The 24,731-nt window shown below is 47.2% G+C and overlaps 1 protein-coding gene and 1 long non-coding RNA gene across 5 annotated transcripts in view; one reads left to right on the plus strand and one right to left on the minus strand.

Moving 5' to 3' along the window:
• The first annotated feature begins 10 nt into the window (after positions 1 to 10).
• On the plus strand, positions 11 to 19,021 carry LYAR (Ly1 antibody reactive). 2 transcript variants are annotated; one of them, XM_078068382.1, is made up of 10 exons: positions 13 to 160; positions 2,873 to 2,926; positions 5,621 to 5,795; positions 7,362 to 7,476; positions 11,123 to 11,230; positions 11,354 to 11,437; positions 14,564 to 15,011; positions 15,339 to 15,425; positions 18,178 to 18,263; positions 18,705 to 19,021. In XM_078068382.1, exons 3-10 carry the CDS (start codon positions 5,674 to 5,676, stop codon positions 18,837 to 18,839), a joined length of 1,185 nt encoding a protein of 394 aa, XP_077924508.1. In that variant the 5' UTR covers positions 13 to 160; positions 2,873 to 2,926; positions 5,621 to 5,673; the 3' UTR covers positions 18,840 to 19,021. The 2 variants fall into 2 exon arrangements, with proteins under 2 accessions (XP_077924507.1, XP_077924508.1); XM_078068381.1 differs by lacking the exon at positions 2,873 to 2,926 and having other exon boundaries at positions 11 to 160.
• Positions 2,458 to 24,731, minus strand: part of LOC144381322 (uncharacterized) — a 29,910-nt gene continuing 7,636 nt past the window's right edge. The window contains exon 3 of one of the 3 annotated variants that reach the window (XR_013446271.1): positions 2,458 to 2,531. This is a non-coding gene — a long non-coding RNA (uncharacterized LOC144381322). Of the gene's footprint in view, positions 2,532 to 7,617; positions 15,912 to 20,068; positions 22,273 to 24,731 lie in introns of those variants that run through there. The other 2 variants (XR_013446269.1, XR_013446270.1) reach the window with 2 other exon arrangements.

Raw genomic sequence — 24,731 nt, forward strand, 5'->3', positions numbered from 1 at the left:
GCCGGGAGTGTAGCCGCGGCGCGCAGGCGCGGGAGGCGGCCCCGAGGCGAGCTCTGCGCCGGGACGCTCTGGAGGGAGCGGCTGCGGCGCTGGACGGGCGGCGGCTTTTCCACGTGCTCGTCGCGGCGGGTTGAAGGCGTTGGCTGGCGCTGGCTGAGAGGTGAGGGGCGGCGGCCCAGAGGTCCGACCCGGGAGGCTGGGGCGCAGGAGCGGGCGGTGGGGCCGATGCCTGCGTTTCCACCTTTAGAGCCCCTCCTTGGGCTTACCCGCGGAAGGAGGAGGCGGCCCATTCAGATCTCCCTCGTACTCTGGGCGGTGGAAGGAGTCCTGGACTTAGGATGACCGATTCTTCCCGGTTTTAAGACGGAAGGGTCCTCGTGCCGGGAACCCCTTCTGTCCAGGGTCACCGCGGGACTGGGCTTCAGCATGCTGCGTGCTGGGGACAAGGCTCTCGTCCTCCCCGAGGCTTGGAGGAGGCCTTAGGGCACAGCGCTTGAGACCACCGACTTGGGGCCGCTGTATAGAACTGCCTGGGAGTCCAGGTTTGCCACTAACTGGATGTGTGGCCTTCTGCAAGTTACTTAATCGTTTTGTGCTCCGTGTCTTGGTCTATCAAAAGGGAATACTGTAGAACCGAACTCGGAGGAGTGTTGCAAGGAGTACATGAGCACAAACTTATTAACCACCTGGGACAGGGCTTGGCACCTGGACCAGTAAATGTCAGGATTTTCTGCAGCACCTACCCTCTGGGGAGACAGGTGGGGTGTACTTGCAAGGCTCGCTTCCCTGAAGAGGGCTCACTTGGGACTCACACAGCACCCCCAGGCCCCGGGGCCTAGCATAGTGTCTGACACGTGGTAGACTTCCACGGATGTTACAGCAGGGAAGGGATGCTGGTGATGTAGTGCGTGGGGAGGTGGAGAGACGCGGCTCAACTTCTCGCAGCCTCCCTGTGCTCATCTGTTAAGTGGAGCTAGATGTACCTACTCATGGGGTGAATGCACGTGGAGAGCCTCCTCACCTCACATTCAGGGGCTTAGGCAAGATGGTGGGCAGTGTGTATTCCTCTGTCCTTCCCTTGCACCATACTCTTGGTTTCTTGGAATTCTACCTCTGGAAGGGGCTCCTGACCCCTTGTTTCACAGATGGGAGAACCTGAAGTTCAGAGGGGACAGTGACTTGTTGGAGGTCACGGGGCTCATTGGGGATTGTGCTGAGGTTGCCAGCCTGGCCCCCCAAGTGGGCTGTTTTAGCAGTGGTGGTGGGGTTTAGGTCTGTGTGCACATGTCTGTGAGAGAATGTTTTGAGAATAGTGAATGTAGTTTTTGTAAAAATAAACCATATAAAAATGTAGAGGCAGGAAGGTTTAAAGAGAACTCCAAATCGCAATTCCAGAACTAAAGGTGAGGTCCTTGTATCGGGGAACAGGGTGGTAGAGTAGGCCCCCAGGGGGCGGGGAGCCAGAGGAGATGAGTGAATTTATGAAGCTAGATGAGTGAGGGTCATGTTTAGGAGACATGGGTTTAGGAGGGGACCGGGGGTAATAGCATTGATGGGCAAATTAATAGGTCATAAGAAATCCTTTCTACCATTGGGTAAGGATGAATCTTTCCTATCTCCTATTAGATATTAGACCCATTTTACAGGTGAACGGAATCTGGAAACTTAGGATAGCTTGAGGTCATTTTTCATTGGCAGGTGCAGGCTCCAGCTCAGATCTCTGGCCCCGAGTCAACAGAACATTCAATAGCACGTGGCCACCATCCTGTTAAGAGGAGCCTGAGGTGCCCCAAGTCCCTCTCAAGTTCCCAGCCCCTTATTGTTGCCACTCGCTCGCCTCAGCTCAGCCTCATTTTCAAACACCTGACATTTTCAACTGTGACACCGGTGGTGTCCTTGCTCACTGTGTGAGGACCTTAGAGTCCTTTCAGTGTAAAATGGAAGGTCATTGTAGGGTCTTTTTTGTTTTTGTTTTTTGTTGTTGTTTTTCTTTTGGGGTGAGGGTCTCAGGGTCCCACATGCTGAGTAATGGCCAAACAAATGGCCACAAACATGACAAGATGACAAGGCACGGCAGAAGCTTGGGCTTGTCTCAGGCCACCTCTCCCACTCCCTGTGTCTCCAGCCTAATCACTTAACCTCTTTGAGCCTCCATTTCCTCTTACCGATGCTGGCGTGGTGATGTGATCACACCTGTTCTGGAGGTGTTGGGTGCAGTTATGATTGTTAATGTGAAATGGCTGTATGGAGAGCTAATGATCGTATTCTGTAATACGTCATCTTTTTCTTGGGTTATGGTATCTGCTGAGAGCTCAGTAAGTTGACCAGACAGATGAGTAGACAGCCAGAAGCTCACACAGGGACTGGTCTCCTTTGCGGAAGGCACCCAGGTGTATCTGGATCCTGATGCACACTTGGCATTGACCAAAGGTCTGCCGAAATGAATTACAGTGACTTACCTGGGGTGAGAACCTGAGTATGCTCTTGACCAGTGCACGAACACTGCTTTCTCTTTTCATGTGTCCACATCTCTAGAAGGAAGAGCACAAAGAATCTCTGTGGCTATACTGGGACCTGGCCTTGCCGTCAGAGAGTTGGGGAGCCAGGGAAGGACAAGGGGATCCGTATTTAGGCTCAGCCCCATAAAGAATGCCATCATGTCTTTACACTTGGGACTAAATGTTGAAATATGTAGTATCTGAGCCCTGCAGACAGGGTGTCCTAAAAGTCTTAATACAGCTTGTTTCCAGCTTTCCAAGTTTCTGAAGTGTAAATGTTACAAATTTACCAAAAATATCCATATGAAAGTTTATTTAAAGTTCTTTCACATTTACTTTTGTGAAATTTGAGTATGTTTCATCTTTTGTTCTAGGCAGTACCTGCTATCTTCCATCAGAGGGACTGACTTTTCAGAAGGCATCTTTTTGTAAGCTTGTAGCATTTACGCTTCTGCAATTGTTAAGCCTGCACTAAGACTTGGGCCACCCTGTCCGCTGTGCAGTTAGGATGGTTCGGAGCTTGCTGTCCTTGCAGCCCCCTCCCCCCCACACACATGTGTTTACTGCATACAGGAAAGGTGTTCAGATATGAGGCATCATCAAGGTGACTCTTGGCCACTGCTGTGGTGTCCTCAGGGCTCTAAATAAGGGAGGGGTAAGCTCCTTACAAACCTTATCTCGTTAACAAGCAGGTGGCCACACTGTCCCCATTTGAGAGCAAGTGTAAAAATGCAGCGGTGGCTCTAAAAATCCCTGAGGCGCTGAGAGACTGAGTTGTGACTTTCCCACAAGCTATCCGTTCTGCTTAAAAAGAAAAAAAACCCCACAAATTTCTAAATGTGAACATTTGCCACAAAAGACCAAATGAAAAGGGTCGAAGGGTATTTTTCCAATGGGACATGTGACCAAATTCTAATCCTCTTCTGATTGACGTTTACACCGTGCATGGCTAATCCCCGGAGAGATAACATGTTTTGCACAGATATTCCGAGCATCCTTTTTGTCAACATCACTTGCTTCTTTCAGTTGATAGTTTTGTTTCCAGCCATCCTCCCTGGGCCTTGAATTCCTGATGTTCTGTGACAGACTGAGTCTCCCAGTTGGCTCTCAAAGCTTGCCAAAATCACCTCCCCTCCCCTTGTCCCCTCAATCGAGAAACAGAACAGACTTCTGCAATGAAAGTCAGAAGGCTCTAGGCCATAGCTTAAGTTTGAGGGGGTATTTTTCATCATTGGATTTCATAATGAAAGTACTTTTAAATTTTTCAGCAGATAATTTGGCTTAACGCAGCTGCTTGTACCTTGTGGTTACAATGGCCATCCATTTCTTGGTGACGAATTAACGATTTGCTCTCGTTCTTACACAAAAGTGCCCCCACAGACTATTGAATAACGCGTTGGTTCTCGTTCTGGCCTTTGTTCTCCCCTTGTGAGGCAGAGCAGCTGGCCATCTCGTTGTCTGCCATTGAGCGTCCATCTGCGGCCTGCAGAACACAGGGTTGGAGGGAGCTGGGTCGTAGTCCACGTGATGGCAGCTCCCCAGCACTTGTGACTAGCTGACCATCTTTACGATAACCAGATGAGAGATGGTCGTGGTTGCCTCACATCCCAGAACAATCATGTTTGCTTCCATCTGGATTGGGTGCGAGGCTGCAGCTGACCACATGCCCCCCCTTGCCACACTGATGGCAAGCTGTGCAGGGGAACCCGGAGCCGGGGACCTGCCTTTGTATGTAGCGGATCAGGCAAGCTGATGTCCAGCAGTGCCCCACAGGGCGAGAGGCTTCCACGAGAGACGGCTGGGCCTTTGTAAACCCTGGGGTTGCAGCCAGGATGTACATTTCCATTCAAGGCTAAAGGCAAGGGAAAGCCCTGACAGTGACCCAGAACATGGGAGTGGAAGAGAGAGCATGATTTCGTGCATGGGAATTCTCTTGTGAACCCAACTGCTCATCTGTGCTGAAGGATTTCTGTATGAATCAGAGTGCACCAGTTTACTTGACCCTCACCTTCGCCTTTATAATAAGGAGGAAAAAGGTGCTGGATCAAGCAGTTGTCAATATTTTTGCTGTGAAACTCATTTATAACATAAAATGACAATATTCTTTAAGGATGTAGTGATTAAAAAATTATGTAGCCATGGAAAGTTACTGTGACTCCTGTAATACTTTTGGATGAATTTGTGTTTTGTTGAGCACAGGAGTGTTTCCATGAAATCTGTAAATTGTGGTTATGTATTTGCACAGACATACTAAATCTCAGAGCAATGCTTGGGACACGGTCTGAATGCCGTCCAGTAATTCAGCGCCCAGCAGCTGGGACACCTTGATACATGGTTCCACTTCTTTATTGATCTGATAAGAAGCCACATGAAGGTGGCCCCTCCCTCACCTACTCCCTGTCCACTAAAACTGAGGGGCACACCCTCATATTTAACACCTGTGGATACACAGTCATGCCTATATGAATGTTTTCTGTGCTTTGAGAAATATTTAGATCTCTTCATTAGACCTCTTCATTTAGACCTCGTCATTTCATATAAGACCTCTTCAGAAATATTTAGACCTCTTCATTTAGACATCCTTCCTGAATTCCCCACTCACTGTGTTCTGAAATAATTTGGCAGTTCACATCTAAAGGCAAGGGGAAGGCGAGCAAGCAAGCTTAACATTAGAAAAGGTAAGACATTTTGCTTAATGCCCCTAAAACTTCTTCCGGAGAGCCAGCCTGCCAAATTTAAATCCTGGGTCTGCTACTGTGTGACCTTGGAGAAGTAACTTAATCTCTGTATCCACTCGCCATGTAAATTGTGCACAGTAACAGTCCTTCCCTCACAGGGTTGCTATGAAGACTAAATAGGGTAATATGTATAAAGCTCTTAGAACAGGCCTGCACATGGTAAGCATGTGCTTAACAAATGCCAGCCGCTATCACTGTTAGTAATAACTTCACTTACATGCTGGTAGAGTTTTATGTAGTTTGCTAATCAACTTTGATTCTGTTTTTTGTAGCTATTTTACGTGAAATTATGGTTGAAAAGTGAGCTGTATGAGTGTTTATTGGGGATAGAAGTTTCAGATTACGATGATAATTATTTTTTCCTTTCTTTTAATTTTCTCTTAGGACAAGACTTCAAACCTGCCTTGGATAGAGAATACTTAACCATTTAGCTAAAAATGGTATTTTTTACATGCAATGCATGTGGTGAATCAGTGAAGAAAGTACAAGTGGAAAAGCATGTGGCTATTTGCAGGAACTGTGAATGCCTGTCTTGCATTGACTGCGGTAAAGATTTCTGGTAAGTTCTACATAATTCATGTAGATCAAAGTAAAGGTCCAGACCAGTTTTAGAAGCCCTGGCCCCATGAAGCCTTAAAAAAAAAAAGAAAAAAAAAATGGGGCGCCTGGGTGGCTCAGTTGGTTAAGCGACTGCCTTCGGCTCAGGTCATGATCCTGGAGTCCCAGGATCGAGTCCCGCATCGGGCTCCCTGCTCGGCAGGGAGTCTGCTTCTCCCTCTGACCCTCCTCTCTCTCATGCTCTCTGTCTCTCATTCTCTCTCTCTCAAATAAATAAATAAAATCTTTAAAAAAAAAAAAAAAAAAAAATGGAGGCAAGTTTAAGGAAAGAAATTAAGAAAAAAAGTGCTTTACAGCCTCTTTGCTTTCTAAGGACGGTCCAAAGAGAAGCTAAAGGGAGGGGGGCTGAGGATGTCTGGAGCATTTGGTCTGTCGGTGGCACTCAGTGACACCTCCTAGCCACCATTACCAGACCCTGAGAGGTGACCACCCATCGTAAGGCTTCAGGAGTACGGTGTGCTGGTCACACTGAAGAGCTGAATTTAGAAACCAGAAAAAGAGCTGACTCATTCACAGTAGCGGGGGCCTCAGGGGAGACTGGGTCCCCCCAGAAGTTCACAGATGATGGCAGGAGTGAGCTCCTGGCCCCCCTAGAAGTTCACAGATGATGGTAGGAGTGAGCTCCTGGCCCCCGAGTGTGTCAGGTACTTCCACTGAGGCGTCTCTGGAAAGGTGAGGACTAGGGCGTGGGGGCAGGACAGATCTTTGACTTGCTTGCCTACTCTTTCCTGAGGTGGGTCATTATTTGCAGACGGCTCACCTCAGTCTTCTGCTGAGTCCCCTTCAGCTTCACGCGGTTTACGTGCAAAGGCAGTTTTTGGTGCATCGGCCTCAGTGTCCTCTGTGGTGTTTCGATGACATTTGCTAAAAGTCCATTTTAATTTCATTTTAGAGCAGTGATTTTTTAAAAACAACTTTTGGAAACTGCTAAAGACTTTGTTCATAACTAATCCTGGGAGGAAGCCTGATCTATAAAACAGGTGAAAATTGGGTTGTTTTTCACTGGGGGACCTGGTCCCAAACATTTCCCCAAGGATCCCATGGAGCTTCAAAATGATCGTAGGAGATAGAACCGAGTCTCCTTGTTTGCCAAGACTTGCACATCTAGAACTTTTTAGTGACAAGATACCACCATTTTACTCCAGCTTTTAACTTATTCTACAACGAATTAGTGACAGCCTACTATATTACCAGAAAATCATAGAGATTTTGTTTCTTAAGCTAAAGCCACCCCATTGCAGAGAATTACTTTTCTTTCTTATATTCTATATATACTCACTTAGGACAAAAAAAAAAAAAAAATACTGCCTTTCAGTGGGGTTTAAGACATTTGTATAAAAATGGGTAGACAGTTTGGGGGCGGGCTTTATATTGAACAGTTTGGAGGAAGGAGGTGATAAGCATAGTAAAACTGTGGCGTGCAGAAGGCAGGAGCAGCATATGAGCATCAGATGGAGCCTCCAGTAGGAGAACCAGTCTGATAGTGGAACTTTCTATCACTTTGAAGGGGTGATGACTACAAAAACCACGTCAAATGCATCAGTGAAGAACAGAAGTATGGTGGCAAAGGTTATGAAGGTAAAACCCACAAAGGCGATATTAAACAGCAGGCATGGATTCAGGTAAGGTCTTTCTAATTCATCAGGTAGCTTCTTCTGACATCTTCCGCTTTCTCCGGAAGCCTAAGAACAACCGCATCATATGTGCAGGCAAGACGCAGAAACCTCATGTCTTGGAACAGAATGAGGTTTTGAACAACTGAATCATGACAAAGAGTTCTTTATTTCTCTGTTAATACAGTTGCGGTGTATTTTGTCTTTAACCCGTATGTTTTGCAGACTTCTTGCAAAAACGTTTTAGAATTCTCACTATCTTTTCCTTGGCTATGAGACTGAATGGAAGCTTTCTAATCTTTATCTGCTTCTAGTGATAATTCAGCTTTTATCACATAAACCATGTTGTAATCTGCCACACCTATCAGTCATCAGAATCGGGCAAAATAAAGATATTTTCATAAATATAAGTAATTTTCTACTTAAATAAAATGGAAACATGCACAGTAAAAATGGCAAAAGCAGCAAAATCCCTAATTTACTGAGAGATGGTACCCACCATTTACAGAACAGATAGCAGGAAGGATTCAGAATAGAAGGCAGGAGAAAGAAAAGACAGGGGTGCCTGGGTGGCTCAGTCGGTTAAGCGTCTGCCTCCGGCTCAGGTCATGATCTTAAATTAAGGTCCTGGGATCAAGCCACGAGTTGGGCTCCCTGCTCAGCAGGGAGTCTGCTTCTCCCTCTCCCTCTGTCTGCCACTCCCCCTGCTTGTGCTCTCTCCCCTCTTCTCTCTCTGTCAAATAAATAAGTAAAATCTTAAAAAAAAAAAAAGAAACAAAAGACAAATGCTGTCTTTGTGGAAATTCTCTATTCTCCTAGAAACCAAATAAATAATAGTTAGCTCCCTTTAATGTTAGAGTTTAAATGTGAGTTTTCTGGCATTCACTACCTTACTGAGTTGGCAAACTCCTGGGAGGCAAAATCCTCCATTCACAAAGAACTAGGTGCCCGGTGCAGATTGAGAAACTCCTTTTTATAACGAAGATATTTAGACCGGCAACCATCAGCCTCACTTTTGGGCTCGTACTATATCTTGATCCCCCTCAAGAAACAGATGACATTCTAGGCCCCGAGCTTGCGGTACCTGGGTGTAGGAGTTCTACCACGTCTTGAATGAAATCCTCTAAAGGCAGGGGTCCACAGGCTGCAGCCCACCACAGCCATGCCCATTTGTCTACATGTTGTATGTTGTTACTTAGAGCTACCAGGGCAGCGTTGAGTAGTTGGGACAGAAACCAGGTGATCTGCAAAGCCTAAAATCTGTACTACCTGGCCCTTTACAGTAGAGGTTTGCTAGGGCCTGCTGTAAACTATCAGGCTTCAGTCGCGCTGTCACTGTATTCTAGATCAAGAGCTGTCCTTCAGCTTCTGTCCTGGTCCACCTGCCCACCAGCTGTCGGACTCCTCCCTGAGCCCCTAGCTGACCGTGTGAACAGATGGATGAGGCTAAATGTGGAATGCTGGGAGAATAAACCGAGCCGGCTGTGACCTCTCCCGACAGCTGGACTCGGGGGTTTTGTTCTTTCAATCCTAAACCCTTCAGTTTTAAAGACAGAATTTTGGAATCCTGTCAGTGTTATTGTTCTCGGAGCATCGTTCTAGATGTCTCTGTGCTCACAGAGTGGATAGGTGGGTCAGGGAGAGGTCGCCCGCTTGCTTGGGCCACGGTGTTTTCCTCCGAGCTTTGTCACCAGTGCCCTGGTCTCTTCTGACACTCGTGCCATTCTGGCCAGTGCCCAGCCACCGTGACTTCGTCCTTGTTCACCTGTGTCATTGTCTTGATTTGTTTTTCTGCCTGAGGGCCTACAGAGTCTTTGTCTCCCCCTTCTCTTAGTCTCCTGTATCCATTTTTTCTGGTCTGTTTATATGTAGCTTTCTTTCCTAACGCAGACCATTGTCCTGCATTATGTTATATTGATTTGTCCTGTTGGCTCATGGGTGACCATCTGTCTTGTGTGCTGTCATTGCCCTTGCTTTAATAACTGTCTTTTCTCTTCTGCCTTCACTGAGATTGCCATAAGCATTTCCTAGGTCACTAATTTAATTTTCATCTCTGTTCTGTTCTTGCCATTTCAGATTTATTTATTAGGTCTTAATGCTGCTTGTCGTCTTGGTCCTCAAGTAATTTCCTAGTCTGTAATAGTCATTTTTGTTTGATACTTTGGGTTTATTTTCTTTTTTTTCCAAGTTTTTAAAAAATTGCAAGTTACACATGACATAGCATTTACCACTTTAACAATTTTTAAGTATACAATTAAGTACATTCACACTGTTGTACAACCATCACCACCATCCATCTCCAGAACGTTTTCATCTTCCCAAACTGAAACTCAGTCCCTGTCAAACACTAACTCCTCATGTCCCCTCCTTCCCAGCCCCTGGCACCTACCATTCTGCTTTCTCTCTCTCTGAATTTGACTACTCTAGGGACTTCGTATAAGTGAAATCATACAATATTTGCCCTTTCGCACCGGTTGACATGTCCATCATTATGGCAGTGCCAAGCTTCTGTGATACACTCGCTTTGTGCTGAGCTTTGAAATGAGAAAGCATGAGGCCTCCAACTTTATTCTTTTTCAAGATTATTGTAGCTATTTGGTGTCCCTTCAGATTTCATGTGAATTTTAGGATGGAGTTTCCTATTTCTGCAAAAAACCCACAAATGTCAATTGGATTTTCATAGGATTGCATTTGAATCTGTCCATCACTTTGGTTAGTATTGCCATCTTAATACTAAGTCTTTCAACCCACACGATGTCTTTCCATTTATTTGTGTCTTCTTTCTTTATTTTTTAAATCATCTTTTTTTAGGGGCACCTGGGTGGCTCAGTCGGTTAAGCGGCTGCCTTCGGCTCAGGTCATGATCCCAGGGTCCTGGGATCAAGCCCCACATCGGGCTCCCTGCTCGGTGGAGAGTCTGCTTCTCCCTCTCCCTCTGCCTGCCTCTCTGCCTACTTGTGCTCTCTCTCTATCTCTCTGTCAAATAACTAAATAAAAAAAAAAATTAAAAAAAAAAAATCATCTTTTTTTAAAAAACATTAATTATTAAGTAATCTGTACATGCAACATGGGGCTTGAACTCACAAACCTGAGATCAAGAGTCACACACTCCTCCAACTGAGCCAGCCAGGAACCTTATTTGTGTCTTCTTTAAATTCTTTCAATAAGGTTTACAGTTTTCAGCATATAAGTCTTTCCCCTCCTTAATGATTATTTATTTTTAAGTATTTCATTCTTTTTGATGTTATTGTAAATGGAGTTGTTTTCTTAATTTTATTCTCAGTGTTTGTTAGTGTATAGAAATCTAGAACTTAATTTTCAAGTGTGGATTTTGCGTCCTGTGACTGCTGAATTTATTGGTTCTAATGGGATTTTTTGTGGAATCTTTAGGGTGTCCTACAGGTAAGACAAAATTATTTATGAACAGAGATGATTTTACTTCTTTCTAATTTGGATGCCTTTATTTCTTTTTCTTGCCTAATTGCTCTGGTTAGGACTTCTAGTACTGTGGTGAATTTGTAAGCATAGACAACATTAATGTAAAATCTAGCCTTGGAATGAGAAACCTCTGCCATGGGAAGGACACTTAATTTGGCTTTCATGAAACTCCTGTGCCAGTTGTTTATTATTTTTGTTTTATCTTCCTTTTTTGTAGAAAATTAATGAATTAGTAAAAAGACCCAATGTCAGCCCCAAAGTGAGAGAACTTTTAGAGCAAATTAGTGGTTTTGACAACGTTCCCAGGAAAAAGGCAAAATTTCAGGTATGGATTTGCGGTGCCTTCCCTAAATGGAGGGGATGTGTGGCCCATTGGTGATGGAGCATGCCATGCACCTGTCAAAATGGAACAAATGCGTGTTTGTTTTTTTTCCTTTGTTCCTTACAGAATTGGATGAAGAACAGTTTAAAAGTTCATAATGAATCTATTCTGGAACAGGTGTGGAATATCTTTTCTGAAGCTTCCAGCAATGTAAGTCAGATGTAATTTTAGATTTGCAGTGTGGTAAAAGTGATTAGTAATAATGAAATGGGAATGTCTTATTTTTGGAGGTCAAGACAGCCTTCTTTTTCAGAGAGCCTCTTTGTGCCTTCATTTATGGGAAAGAATAAACTGAATGCACTGCAGAGAAGATTTCCTTATTGTGCAGAGAAAGGTATTTAATCCCAATGTTTGATAATGGTACCAGCTAACACGAGACAGTCTGCTTAGAGGCCAGGCAGTGGGAGGTCCTGGAAGGAGCAGGAGCTTGAGTGTCTGACAGACCTGGCTTGAACCCCTGCTGTGCTGCTGGCCAAATGTTTGATCTTGGGCACTTTATTTAACCTCTCTGAGCCTCCGTTTCCTTGTCTTAAAGAAAAATGGATCGTCCTATTCATGCATTTATTCAGTACTTGGTGAGCACCTGATCTGTGCCAGGCCCTCAACAAAAAATGTATAATATCTCAGGTGGCGACAGTGCCATGCAGAGAATAAACAGGGAGGACGTAGGAGTGACTAGGGGTTCTTTTAGGTGCGGGGTTCACAGAAGGCCCCATACCTGGATTAAAGCAGCTGAGGCTTGAAAGCACCCCTTTCTGTGGGTGCTTGTGGGTAGTGGGCACCTGCTAAGCATCTGTCTCCTTCCCTCTGTGGAATGAGAACCCCACTGGAGTAATTCAGTTAACCACCTCTCAGGTTCGATCTGAGAGACCCCTAGATGTGGACTCCATGCAGAGAGTCTTGGTTTGATATTGTGTGGCCACCTTATTCGTGACATTGTTAAATTAAAAATTTTTTCCCCATTAATTCATTTGCACTTTGATCCTACTTGGAGCTTACATCCCGTTTGGAGACTTACATCATTAGTAGTTTTAAAAACAACAGTGGGGTTTTCTGACCGTATTTTATTCTACTCACGTTGCTGGGAGTTGACTGACTTACCTAGAATAGTTTGGGCAGTGAAACTGTCCTGGCATTTGTCTCTTTCAGAACATACAAATTGGGCCTTTGAAATCTTAGAAGCAGTTCTGTGCATGCTGTCCTTGCACGGGGCCACGCTAATCTCTGCATTATTCCAGTTGTAGTCTGTGTGCTGCCCAAGTGGGCACCGTCACCAGTCATATAATTAGCATTTCTGTGGCACGTGCCTTCTAAAGGTTATTTCCATTATTTTTAAGTAAGAATCAAAGATTTGGATTACTTAGTTTACTGCAAAGTTCAAAAAAAAAGTTTTTTCTGATTTCCCTTTTGAAACCGTGAGCGTATTACGGAATAAATGAATAATCAGTACACAGCTCACGGTAACTGAGCTCTGTAAAACACAGCTATTGCCACTCTGCCCCTGGTGTTGATCCAGCCAGCTGGAGGCCCTGTGTCCGCGTCTGGGGAGGCTTCCTCTGCCCCAGCACAGCTCGCCTGGTCCTTGCGCAGGCAGCTGTAATCAGGCCGAGGTCCTGCCCTCGCAGAGCTGTGTCCCAGTGTGGGACAGATGACTGTGTATGTCGATCTGGGCCAGAACAGCAGGACAGGGCATGGGAAGCTCGAGGAAGAAATGGAAGGCAGGAGGAGGGGTGCGGGGTGGGAGGGGCTCTGTTCAGAAAGAGGGTCAATGAAGGCATCACTGAAGAGACCACATTTAAAGAGAGTCTGGAATGAAGTAGAAAGAAGATGGGGGATGAGTTTGTCCACCCATTACCGAGTGGCTGCAAGATGGGGTGACTATCCCCCCGCTCTGGGTGCAGAGCGAAGGCATCAGCTGGAGACATGGTCTGAACTGGGCAGAAGGGAGGCTGAGGGCTGTGGCTCTCAGTGGTCATAACAGTGCCTGACTATAAGATAGGAATGAGACTGCAGGCCAGGAGCGAGGCGACTTTGTCCCCTTCGTCCTCCTGAGTCTGTTTCTGAGCTCATTCCCTGCCCACCCGCCATGTGCCTGGCCTGGCACAGGATTTCCCTGAGCTGCTGGGGAAACAGCAGATAGTAGGCTTATTGTTCCTCTCCTGGGGGCTGTGCTCTCAGCCAGGGCTGAGCACCAAATGAGGCGTAAGTCAAAGCCAGTCCTTCTTGGCTCAGTTTGGGGGGTAGGAGCTCCCTTCTTGAGACCCAGGCTCCCAAAGGAAGAAGACTGGAGGTGACTTGGCCTATCACCTGGCCAGTAACTAATGAAGATGGGACTGGGGTGTAGGTCTTAGGTGAGGAGTCTAGCGGTTCCTGAAGCAGCTCCGTCCAGACGCGTTAGGACTCACGAAGCAGTTCAGGCCAGTGCTGCGGCCATCTGGGGAAAGGGCTGTCATGGAGACCAGCGTATGTTCAGAGTCGGGGGCGGGGTGCAGCAGACAGTGGGGCTCGTTCTGCTGGAGTCTGTTCTCAGTGGGATCTGTGTGCTGGCTCAAAGAAGGTCGTGCAGCAGTGGAGGTTTATCTTACTCCAGGGCATGCAGCTCCTTAGCTTCCTCTGCGTCCTTACTCCACGTGTCCCTGAGACCCTTCCTCCAAGGGTCATCCTCTGTGCAGAATAATGAGTAGATGAGACCTGTCTAGTACTGCAGAGTTTACAGAACCTCTTCTGTACGTGAAGTGGCTTATTTGAGCATCCTCCATCTACTTACTGAGCCCCGTGAGCTGCTCTTAGCACATGCCATAACTTCCCATTTTATTCATACATCAGCTGTATGAGGTACATCTTACTAGCTTTCATTCTATCAGTGAGGCAATCGGTTCGGAGCAGATAAATAACTTGCCCTGAGTCACCCGGCTAGTAATTCACCAAGCTGGTGCTTGAACCCAGGTCTGCAGATGCGTAAATCCCATGGTTTCTGCCACACCTAAGTGCTCACTAAAATTAAACGTCTAGCTTAAGTGACATAAGGATTCTTCACTTTTCCAGTGGAATGAAAATGTCTGTTAAATGCAGGGTGGCGTGTGGGCTGGGGGAAGTTTTTTTCCATTTGATAATATTTACTGCTATGTTTTAGCTCTTGGGGGGGCGGTCAGAGTTATAAAATGGTAAGTCGTAGACATTCTTCTTGGAACAATTTGCTCAGTAGACATGTGCAGTGACGTGAACAACGGTCTGGAATGAGTATTTATGTGTCTTTCGGTTTTGCCTCGTAATAAGGAAGCAGTCAGTAAGGGTCAACACCAGCAGCCCCTCACCCAGGCGGCCAGCCCACCCCGCCCGCCCCACACAGAGGTCTCCGCCAAGGTCCCAGCCTCTGGAACACGTGACAGCACAGAAAAGCAAGCAGAGGTGAAGAAGAATAAAAGAGAAAGGAAGGAAGAAAGGCAGAAGAATAGGAAAAAAGAGAAGAAAGAACTAAAACTAGAAAACCACCAAGAGAATTCAAAGAATCAGAAGCCTAAAAAGCACAAAACAGGCCAGGATGCCGAGCAGGAGGCCGGAGGGGAGGCCCCGGGCTCTGCAGGGAAGAAGAGCCAGAGCAAGGTGGGCAAGGCCAAGGGGGCCACTGACAGGGCAGAGGATGGAGCTGGGGCCCGCGCGGGAGACGCCGAGGAGGAGCCCACGAAAGCCCGGCCTGGGAAGAGAAAGCAGAAGCACTCGGAAGGTGCGTGGCTAGCGTATGCTCTGGGCTTTGTGAAGCAGATCGTAAAGCAGTGAATTGGGGCTGGGTGCGATCTGTTAGACCTCGCATTTGAACCAAGTAAGGCAAAGAGCATAAGCTTTGGGCTCAGGCCAGGCCAGTGAGCACCTCTCAACTCGCCATGTGTTCCTATGACGTGGAGGAGGAGAAGCCCACGGTGCTGGGCTGCTTGGGCGGTGGGCAAGATGGTGGACGTACACGGCTTGGCCGTGCGTGCCTTTCATTAAATGGTAGCTGCTATCATAAATGCAAATCTTTTTTTTTTTTTTTTTAATCTTTCTACTTACCTAGATGACACAGATTCTAAGAAGAAACAGAGAAAGGTCTCAGGACCTCCTGAGGGTGGAGAACCAGAAAACCATGAGGCTCCTGCAAAAGGTATCACTGCTGTCATTTGGAGAGGTCTGCCCCCCAGGGTGGGGAAGAGGGAGATGACCCGGGGCCTTCAGGCAGATCCTCCCCTCCAGAGGCACTGTCTGGAAGACAGAGCAGATTCAGGTAGGGTGTGGCTCTTGAGGAGCCGGGGAGAGCTCTGTGGGTCACTCTCCAGTGTCTGTCTGGCTTCAAGGGTAAAACTGTCTCGACTCGAAATACATGATCTTTGGACCTGAAGATAAACCCAGCATGGCTTTCTGAGACCATGTTCCCTTTCCTTTCTCCCTGCTTCCCTTGACCCTGCCCCCCTTACTCTCCTAGAAGTGCCCCCCAGACTTAGCTGTTCCCCACGTCTCCTTGCTTGGAACTCCCTCAGCCAGAATGTGTACCTGTCAGAATCCAGTCCTTGGCCTTCATCGTTCCTCTAAAATGCTGCCTCCTCCACAGAGCTGCTCCTACTTCCTCGGGCCCGAAGCATTCCCTGGGGTCCTGCTGATCAAGAAGAGACCCCAGGATTCCAATGGAAATGGAGGCTTTATTATTAATGGAGGTTCAGTAACCGCCTAAGCTGGGTTAGACCTCTTAGCTTGGAATCCACCCACACCTGACTTGGAACCTATGAGGCTTTTTTAAATTCTTTTTTTGTTGTTGTTGTTTTAAGACAATAGTAGATTCACTTGCAGTTTTAAGAAGTAAAAAGAGGCCTAAGTATCCATGTATCCTTTTCCCAGTTTCTTCCAAGGGTCACACCCTGCACAACTAAGTGTCTCCACCAGGGTGCTGACATCAGTACAGTCAAGAGGAAGGTTCCCACCGCCACAGGGAGCCCCACTGGGGGCCCGGTGGAGCATGTCTGTTTCTCCCCCACCCCACTTGCCCCCAGCAATCACTGATCTGCTCACCACTTTTGTAATTTCGTACTTTCAGAACGTTACCCAAATGGCATCATTTAGTATGTGAATTTTTGAGATTAACTCTTTTCCCTCAGCCTTATTCTCGGGAGGTATGTCCAGGTTGCTGCACAAATTGGTAATCCAGTCCTTTCATTAAGTCCTACTCCATGGCATGGATGGACGAGTTTGTTTGACCGTTCATCTCTTGAAGAACGTGTGGGTTTCCAGTCTCTGGTTGCTACGAATAAAGCTGTGTCAGCATTTAGGTAGGGTTTTTGTGTGGAGCACACATGACTTTTTCTGGAAGAAATGTCCAGGAGCGCAATTGCTGTGTGGTGTGGTGACTGCATATTGAGCTTTTAAAGGAACTGCCAGCATTTTCTAGAGTGGCTGTACCATTCAGTATCACCCCAGCAGTGTCAGACTCACCCATTCTCCCACATCCTGGCCAGGCTTTGGCGGTGGTACTATTTTTTTTTTCCATTCTGATAAGTGTGTAGTAATAGCTTGGGGTGATTTTATTATCCCTAATGATGTTGAACATTTTTCATGTACTTATTTGCGCCATCTGTGTTATCTCTTCATTATAAAGTCTGTTCTTGTCTCCTGCCCATTTTCATACTGGGTTTTCTTTCTTACTGTTAAAGATTTGAGAGTTCTTTACATATCCAGTCCTAAATACTAATTCTTTGTGGGATATGTGGTTTGTAAGTTTTTTTTTTTCCTTCAGTTTATAGCTTTTTATTCTCTTAACAGAATCTTTTTAAAATTTTTTCCTTTTTTTTTTTTAAGATTTTATTTATTCATTTGACAGAGAGAGACACAGCGAGAGAGGGAACACAAGCAGGGGGAGTGGGAGCTGGAGAAGCAGGCTTCCCGCAGAGCAGGGAGCCCAATGCGGGGCTTGATCCCAGGACCTTGGGATCATGACCTGAGCCGAAGGCAGACGCTTAACGACTGAGCCACCCAGGCGCCCCTCCCTTTTTTTTTTTTTTTTTAAAGAGAGAAAGAGAACATGATGCGGGGTGGGGCCAGAGGGGGAGAGAGAATCCCAAGCAGGCTCCACGCTCCGTGCAGAGCCCAGAAACAGGTTAGATCTCATGACCCAGAGCCAAAATCAAGAGTCAGACATTCAACTGACTGAGCCACCCAAGCGCCCCATTAACAGAATCTTTTATAGAGCAAATTTTTTAGTTTTGATGAAGCCTCATTTGTAATTTTCCCTTTAACAGGTCATGCTTTTGGTGCCAAGTCTGAGAACTCTTTGCTTATTAGCCCGGGATCCCAAAGATTTTTTTTTTTCTGTATTTTTTCCTGAATGTTTTAAAGTTTTATATTTTATTCTTAAACCCGTGATCCCGTTTGAGTTGATTTTTATGTAAAGTATGAAACTCAGTACAAGGTTCACTTCTTTGTCCGTCAGCACCATTTGTTGAGAAGGCTCTCACCTCATTGAACTGCCTTTGTCAAAAATCAGTTTGGCGTATTTGTGTAGTTCTATTGTGGTTCTTAATTCTGTTTCATTGATCTGTGTATCTGTCCCTTTACAAATACCACACGGTCTTGATCACTGTAACTACATCAGAAGTCTTGAGACTGGGAAGCTTATTCCTCCTGCTTTGTTCTTGTAGTGGTGATGGTACTTAGGATGCCTCCATGACCCGCTCCCTCTGAGAGCGAGTCCTGGACGGCGAGTCAGGCTTTCGGCCACTGTGCTCGGACGGGTCAGGCACCTGCTACTCGGTACCGCCAAGGGTGGGTTCATTTCCGGGGTGGCAAACAGACGTCACCCAGATGGTTTCTTTATCCCTCCGGTAGTGCACCAAAACAAAATGTTTGACGTATCATTCTTTACATTGTAGGGAAGTTCAACTGGAAAGGAACTATTAAAGCAGTTCTGAAACAGGCCCCAGACAATGAAGTAGCCATCAAAAAGCTACGGAAAAAGGTATGGCGCCGGAACCCAGGTCCAGAAGCTGGGGAGAGCCCCTTCTTTATTTTAAGATGTACAGTTTGTTTGTTTAATCTAAAATACTGCACATCTGTTTGTATCTCAGTGATTTCCGAGCTGCTCACTAGCTCCTCAGCGAATTAAGCTCCTCCCATATTAAACTTGAAAATGACTGTTCTTGGTATTTTGCTCTCTTTCGCTTATTCCAGAGCAGTGGTTTCTTCTGTTTTTGTGTCTGACTCTGTGTCTCGGGGTAACACACCAGCGGGGTGCTCCTATGTGTGCAGGTGCCTGGATTCCCACAGGACACACCTGTGCTGCCAGTACCTGGGTTCCTTTTATTTCGTACTGTTGGCCTCCTTCTGGGTTAAAGGAAGAACGTTCTAGGTAAATTTTCAGGAAAAATCACCCATTTGATGATTGTTTTTCTTTGTGAAGGTTTTAGCTCAGTATTATGCGGTGACGAATGAACATCACAAGTCTGAAGAGGAGCTCCTGACCATCTTTAACAAGAAAATCAGCAAGAACCCCACCTTTAAGTTATTAAAGGACAAAGTCAAGCTTTTGAAATGAACATTTTTATATTTAAAAACTGAATCTGTTCTGTTGATTTCTTTCACTGCTGTTTATAAAACATGTAATGAATTATAACAACTCCCAATTTTGCTTTCCAAAGCTGTATTTTTAAGTTAAGGAAAAAGTCTATTTTTGGTAGAACTTTTATGAGAAAATATATTCTTACCCAAAATTCTAAATCTGTGGTGGTGAAAATTATTGTACTTTAAAGAATACTTTTATGGTGGAAAACTTTTAAAAATGTGACAAGTCAAAAAAAATTCCTCCTTTGGTCAGACAAAAAAGTATTTGTTTTAACTGCATCACTTCTATACGGTTTTAATTAGAGGGTTTGGGTGGGTTTGTTGTGTCGTTAAAACATGTGAGTTGTAGTATTTGGTCCAGAGATGGTCACGACAGTCCTCAGTGTTTGACAGTCTGTGCCTCTCCAGAAGGCCCCCTCTCGAGAGGAGGTTTGTCTGTAACGATCCCCCGTCCGCGCTGTGGCCCTGCCCTGTCCCGCTTCAGCCTGAGACAGACTGTGACCACGTACGGGAAATCACTCACCTGAGACAGAGCCCGTCACTTGGCTGTGTTGCTGTCCCAGGGCTCCGACTGGATGGAAATGCTCTCGGACATGGTATTCTGAGTCCCGGTGTGTGGTGCCGGAGGAGAGCTGTGTCCTGCCACTTGCTGAGATTGGAGTTGGCTTTGCCCACAAGTCCCTTACTCGCCCCCTGAGCTCAACAGCGACGTGTCCCATTCCGATTTGGGGACGTGCCGCTGTGACGATGGGATTCAGGGCACTGTGTTGGGAGGAAGGCTTTGGAATCGGGTCTGGAGTCTGGTCCTGGCTTGGTCCTTTAATAGTTAACCTCTCTGAACCTCCCTTTTCTCGTCTGAACGGTGCCTCTTGGGCTGTGAGTGAACGAGCTAGTATGTGCAAAGCGCACGGCACTGTGCCCATCACCCAGCAGACGCTCCCTCGTGGCTGCTGCACTACTGTTCGCGTTATCAGTAACCATTTTTGAGCCATGAGAGGCTTTAGACATTCTGGAAAGCCAAGGGGAAAATGAGGCTTGACCCAGACCACACACTCAATTAGGGACTCCTGAGTGCAGTCCAGGAAGCCTTCTGGCCCCACTGTCCTCCCCGTGCACAGTGGGGGCTGTGAACCTACTCCCCACCCCCCTCCCAGTTACATGTTCAAGTGCAAGCTCCACAGCATTTCAAGATCTGGGCTAGTTTTTATTTTTTGTCAGCTTTACCGGGATGCATTTTTAAAAAAGATTTATTTATTTTTGAGAGAGAGAGAGAGCCTGCGAGCACGGGGTGGGGGTGGAGTGGTGGGGAGGGGCAGAGGAGGAGGGAAGGAGAATCTCCAGTAGCCTCCCCGCTGAGCACAGAGTCTGATGCAGGGCTCCACCTCACGACCCTGAGATCGTGACCTGAGCCAAAACCAAGAGGAGTCAGACGCTTAACCAACCGAGCCACCCAGGCGCCCCTTTACCGGGATGCATTTAAGGCAGGATTGGGCAAATGTGGCAAAATTAAGGAAAACATATACTTAGGCCATGACAGAGTCCTCGTTTCTGTCATCCCGTCTGTTAACCCAAGGTTCTCGAGTTAGAACTTGCAGGCAGTAGCCGGCAGCAATGCGGCTGACAGCTAGCCCAGTGCCCATGCACCGGGGCAGGAGGAGGTGGCCTCTCAGTCCCCTCGAGCCCCACGGGGATGAAGAAGCAAGGCCAGCTACGTGGGTTCTGACGGTCAGTGTCATGGAGAGATGTCTTCAGTGGTGCAGTTGGTGGTGGGAAGGGCTCCCCAGGTGTATAGTCACGCCTCTGGGTCTGGCGAGGGGCACAATCCGCAGACCATTCCCGAGGTCCCTGCACACAGACCGCCCTTTGGTTTTGGCAGCTGCCTGCCTGACTTGGACTCAAACACAACACTGGAGCCCCAGGGACTTTAGAAACCAATCTAATGATATTTGTGTCTGGCTTTACAGCTTCATGTCTAAGTTAAGTGTAAGATTGCATTCTACCATATTCTGCCTATTTCCACGCTGGTCTGCTGGGTCTGGCCCTCGGGTGTCCCTGAGCCCGCCCGGATGCATGTGGACACACCGCAGTTTTCGTATGGGACACCTTACTGGCATTGGCTGGCGTTTGTCAGCCGTGCGCACTGCTGTTCTCCATGATGCTGCTGACAAGCAGGATTTGGGAGAAGATGGGCTGTACTGTGCGCTCCAGAAGGTGAAGACGTGTGACTGTCCCGGGCTGGGCCCTCCTGAACGTCAGGCACACTAGGCATCTTGCGGTCCGATGAGGAAGCCACAGCTCAGCACAGAGGGAGGCCAAGCAGGACTGGACCCAGGGCTGCCCCTCCCTCTGCACCGACTAGTCAGCCCAGCTAGACGTGGGCCGATGCAGAAGCCTAAGAATGCAGCAGCCGCTGACAGAGCGGCATTTATGGGAGAAAGGTTAAAAGATAGCAAAATTAATGTGGAGAACCCTGCATGACCACTTTGCAAAATCACGCGGGGGTCTCCGCACTGCTTTTGCTTCAGGCGAGTAGAGGCGGCTTGCTCCCGTGGGGCAGGAAGGTGATCTGAGGAAAGAGGCTTTCAAGGACCCCGGTTCCCAGTCCTCTGTTGAAACCCGCCTCACAGGATGCTTGTGAGAATAAGCTCATAAAAGTCAAGGTCAATAGCATTTTGACAGGCCTGCAGACTTTCATGAATATTTCTGAAAAGCTCTCATCCTTCTAAACATACTATTTCTCTTTCAGAGTTAAAACTTGAGCTGCCCAGGTCCTATTAAGACAATTTAATTTAATCCAAATTAAAGACCACTCAATTTAAAAATGGGCAAAGGATTTGAATAGATATTTCTCTAAAGAAGATGTACAGGGGCACCTGGGTGGCTCAGTCAGTTAAGTGTCTGCCTTCAGCTCAGGTTGTGATCCCCGGATCCTGGGATCCAGCTAGGCATCGGGCTCCCTGCTCAGCGGGGAGCCTGCTTCTCCCACCAACTGCCTGTCCCCCACCCCCGCTCATGCTCTCTCTCTCTCAAATAAATAAATAAAATCTTTAAAAAAATTTTTACTTCGAGAATCTCACTAGCCTGTAATTACCTCTCTTTTTCCAAGATAGATTTCTCGGAATTGCGGGGGGCGGGAGGGAAGCAGCAGTCTTTGATACAGATTGTTTTCTTTAGATAGCACTTCTGCAGTTGAAGGAGGCAAGTTTTCAGAGATCAGAGGTTTTATCAAATTTGTCTCCATTAGTGAAAGCTATGGACCATGCATCTTCCTTCTTTATTCCACCACTGAAAACTGATCCTCCTGGCCAATGTTATTCTCTTTTGTCTCGGTGATGAAGCTGGACTCCAGCACAGAGTAGATAACCGTACGTTGTTGACTTATGCCTAGATAAGGAACCACCATCACACTGGTGGATGGGAAACTGAAGATCAATTATTATGTTCATCTAAGAGAAAAGGCATATTCTATATATTTCCCTGTACTCTGTGGTCACTAGAGCTTAGCATATATTCAGCTTTTATTACCTTCTTCCAATTCAGCTTTCAAGAAATGGCTAACATAGGCCTTCTAAGTTCTTTTCTACAAGGTGAGCCACAGAGGGCATGTTCTAGTTCTCATTTACTAGGTACCAAAAGTTTACCTTTTACACGGATTCCTAAATCACACATGGACGAGAGATGGGCTGTGTAGTTCATCTTTGTCTTCATTCCAGAAAGCTGGATTTTGGCAGAAGAGTGGGTACACGTGAGAGAGCTTGCCACTCTCGGGGTCAGAAGACAGATCACACCCCAAGCCCGTAGTGGGATTTCACATTGAAAGAGATTTTTTTGGGAAGCTGTCTTGCATGCACTGGGTTTTGCTTTTCCTCACAAACATGTTTGGACCTGAATCCTCCAGTAGCCCTGGGTTACTGAGCCCTCTTGTCACTGAAACCGAGGTAAGTCACAAGGACTAATGAGGTGATACGGGAGCGCCCACCCTGGGCCAGGCTCCATGCTGTCTTTAGGGAAGGGGAGACAAACCGCCTCGAGGCAAGCCCAGAAACATGTCATGGGGGCGTACTGGATGTGGGCCTGGGGTGGGGATGGAGGGCGCTGGGTCATTAAAAGCCCCCTGGATTGATTGTTAAAGGGGTTTCTCACCTACTTGCTGTATTAGGCCGTCTTTCTCCTCCTCCTGCCACTGGACCCACTGTCACCTCCAGACCTCCACCCCCACCCACGTGGGAGGCAGCACGAGGTGATGTGCTCTCAGTGGGGCTCCATGTGCCAGAGTGAGACCTCCGCGGAATCTGACTTTGTGTCTCACTAGCTGCGGGCCCCTCCTGGGCAGGTTATGTAGCCTCCCTGAATCCCGGGGGCTCTGTCGGCCGTACTGACTCCCGGGGTAGATAAGAGTGGAATGAAAAAGCAGCACACAGGTGTCTGCAAGTATTTCCCCTTCGAGGACATGAAGTATGCACAGGCTGCAGGGTTCTCCACTGCTTGTCTGAGGCTCCGGCGATAGGCCCCACCCTCCGGGCCCCTGGCTCTTTCCAGTGCACACAGCTGTGCCACGACCACCCAAGTCAAAGCAGCCATGTCCTCCCTTCCGCGGCCCGGATCCGTTGGGCCTGGTTTTGAACTTCATGTCAATGGAATCCTACTGCATGTGCCCTTTCATGTCTGGCTCCTTCACTCAACGTTCTGTGAGATTCACCATGTTCTCTGTAGCGGGAACGTACGCTGTCTTTATGGATGCCCAGCAGTGATCCCTTCTGTCGATGACCTGCTCGGCTGGCCCCAGGGTAGCTGGATTTCTAGCGACATCGGTGTCCTCTGCGAGGCTCCTGGTGCAGGCACAATGCTTTCTCCTTTCTGCTGAGTGTCTGCCGAGGAGCGGGATCACGGAGTCATCAGCTGCATTTCAACTTTAAGAGATGCGGCCCAACGGTTTTTCAGAGCGTTCTCACCAGTTCATAGGGCCACCCTCAGTGCATGAGGGCAAGTGAGTTTGTTTTGCCCAAAAGTGCACTGAAATTTAGTGCTTCTCAAATTACCATCTCTGTGTCTATCTTCTCAAAATAACTCTGCCACTCAGTGCTGTCAAGTCCCTGGGGGTTGCTGCTAGATGATCAAGCGGCAGAAAACGCTATCTCCAAGTTTTCACAGCATATTTGTCTTGAGTGATGTTGAATCAGCACAGCAACCCCCCTCGTAAAGGACGACATCCTCGTAGATACTCTACCGCTGCCCTTTTAGCATTTAAAGAAATTCAGGATCCTGCTCAGCTCACTTCCTAGATTTTTGAACTGTAATTTGGGCTCAGACCTCCCTTCTAACTCTCCGTCTTGGGTACAAAGCAGTTGTATGCCCTGCTACACAGAGGTTTCTTTGTTTCGAGCACAAAGACTCGTCCAGCTGTTTTTGTGATGGGATCCAGGGAGGCTCTAATTTATTCCCTTTGACATAAACCATTAAACTGCCCCTTTGGTGGTTTAAGCTGTAATTGCTGAGTAAACACCGATGTCAGAGTTGAAAGGTCGGACATGGCTCGGAAGGTCAGGCCTTGGCTGGGCCGCAGAGCGGGTACTGAGCTGCTGAAACAGAGACTTTGCCGCTCTGACTTCCCGGGGACCTCAGGCCGACCTGTGCTGGAGGCCCGAGGTGGTCCGTATGTTAGATTTCCCCACTGGAGATCAAAGGTGGGCAAAGCCTCGGCTCTCCTGGCTAGTTTCCAACAGCACTGCTCTTGGGGCCTGGCATCAGCTTTGCATTGGGATACTAATGGTAATGTTCTAGGGTCGCCCTGCTCTGACCAAGTAGATCCTGAACAGAGAGCTATTTTATAGCTAAAACTGAAACGGCCGTCCCTCTTCCAGGTTTC

Source organism: Halichoerus grypus, chromosome 3 (assembly GCF_964656455.1).
Source record: "Halichoerus grypus chromosome 3, mHalGry1.hap1.1, whole genome shotgun sequence".
NCBI classification, from domain to species: domain Eukaryota; kingdom Metazoa; phylum Chordata; class Mammalia; order Carnivora; family Phocidae; genus Halichoerus; species Halichoerus grypus.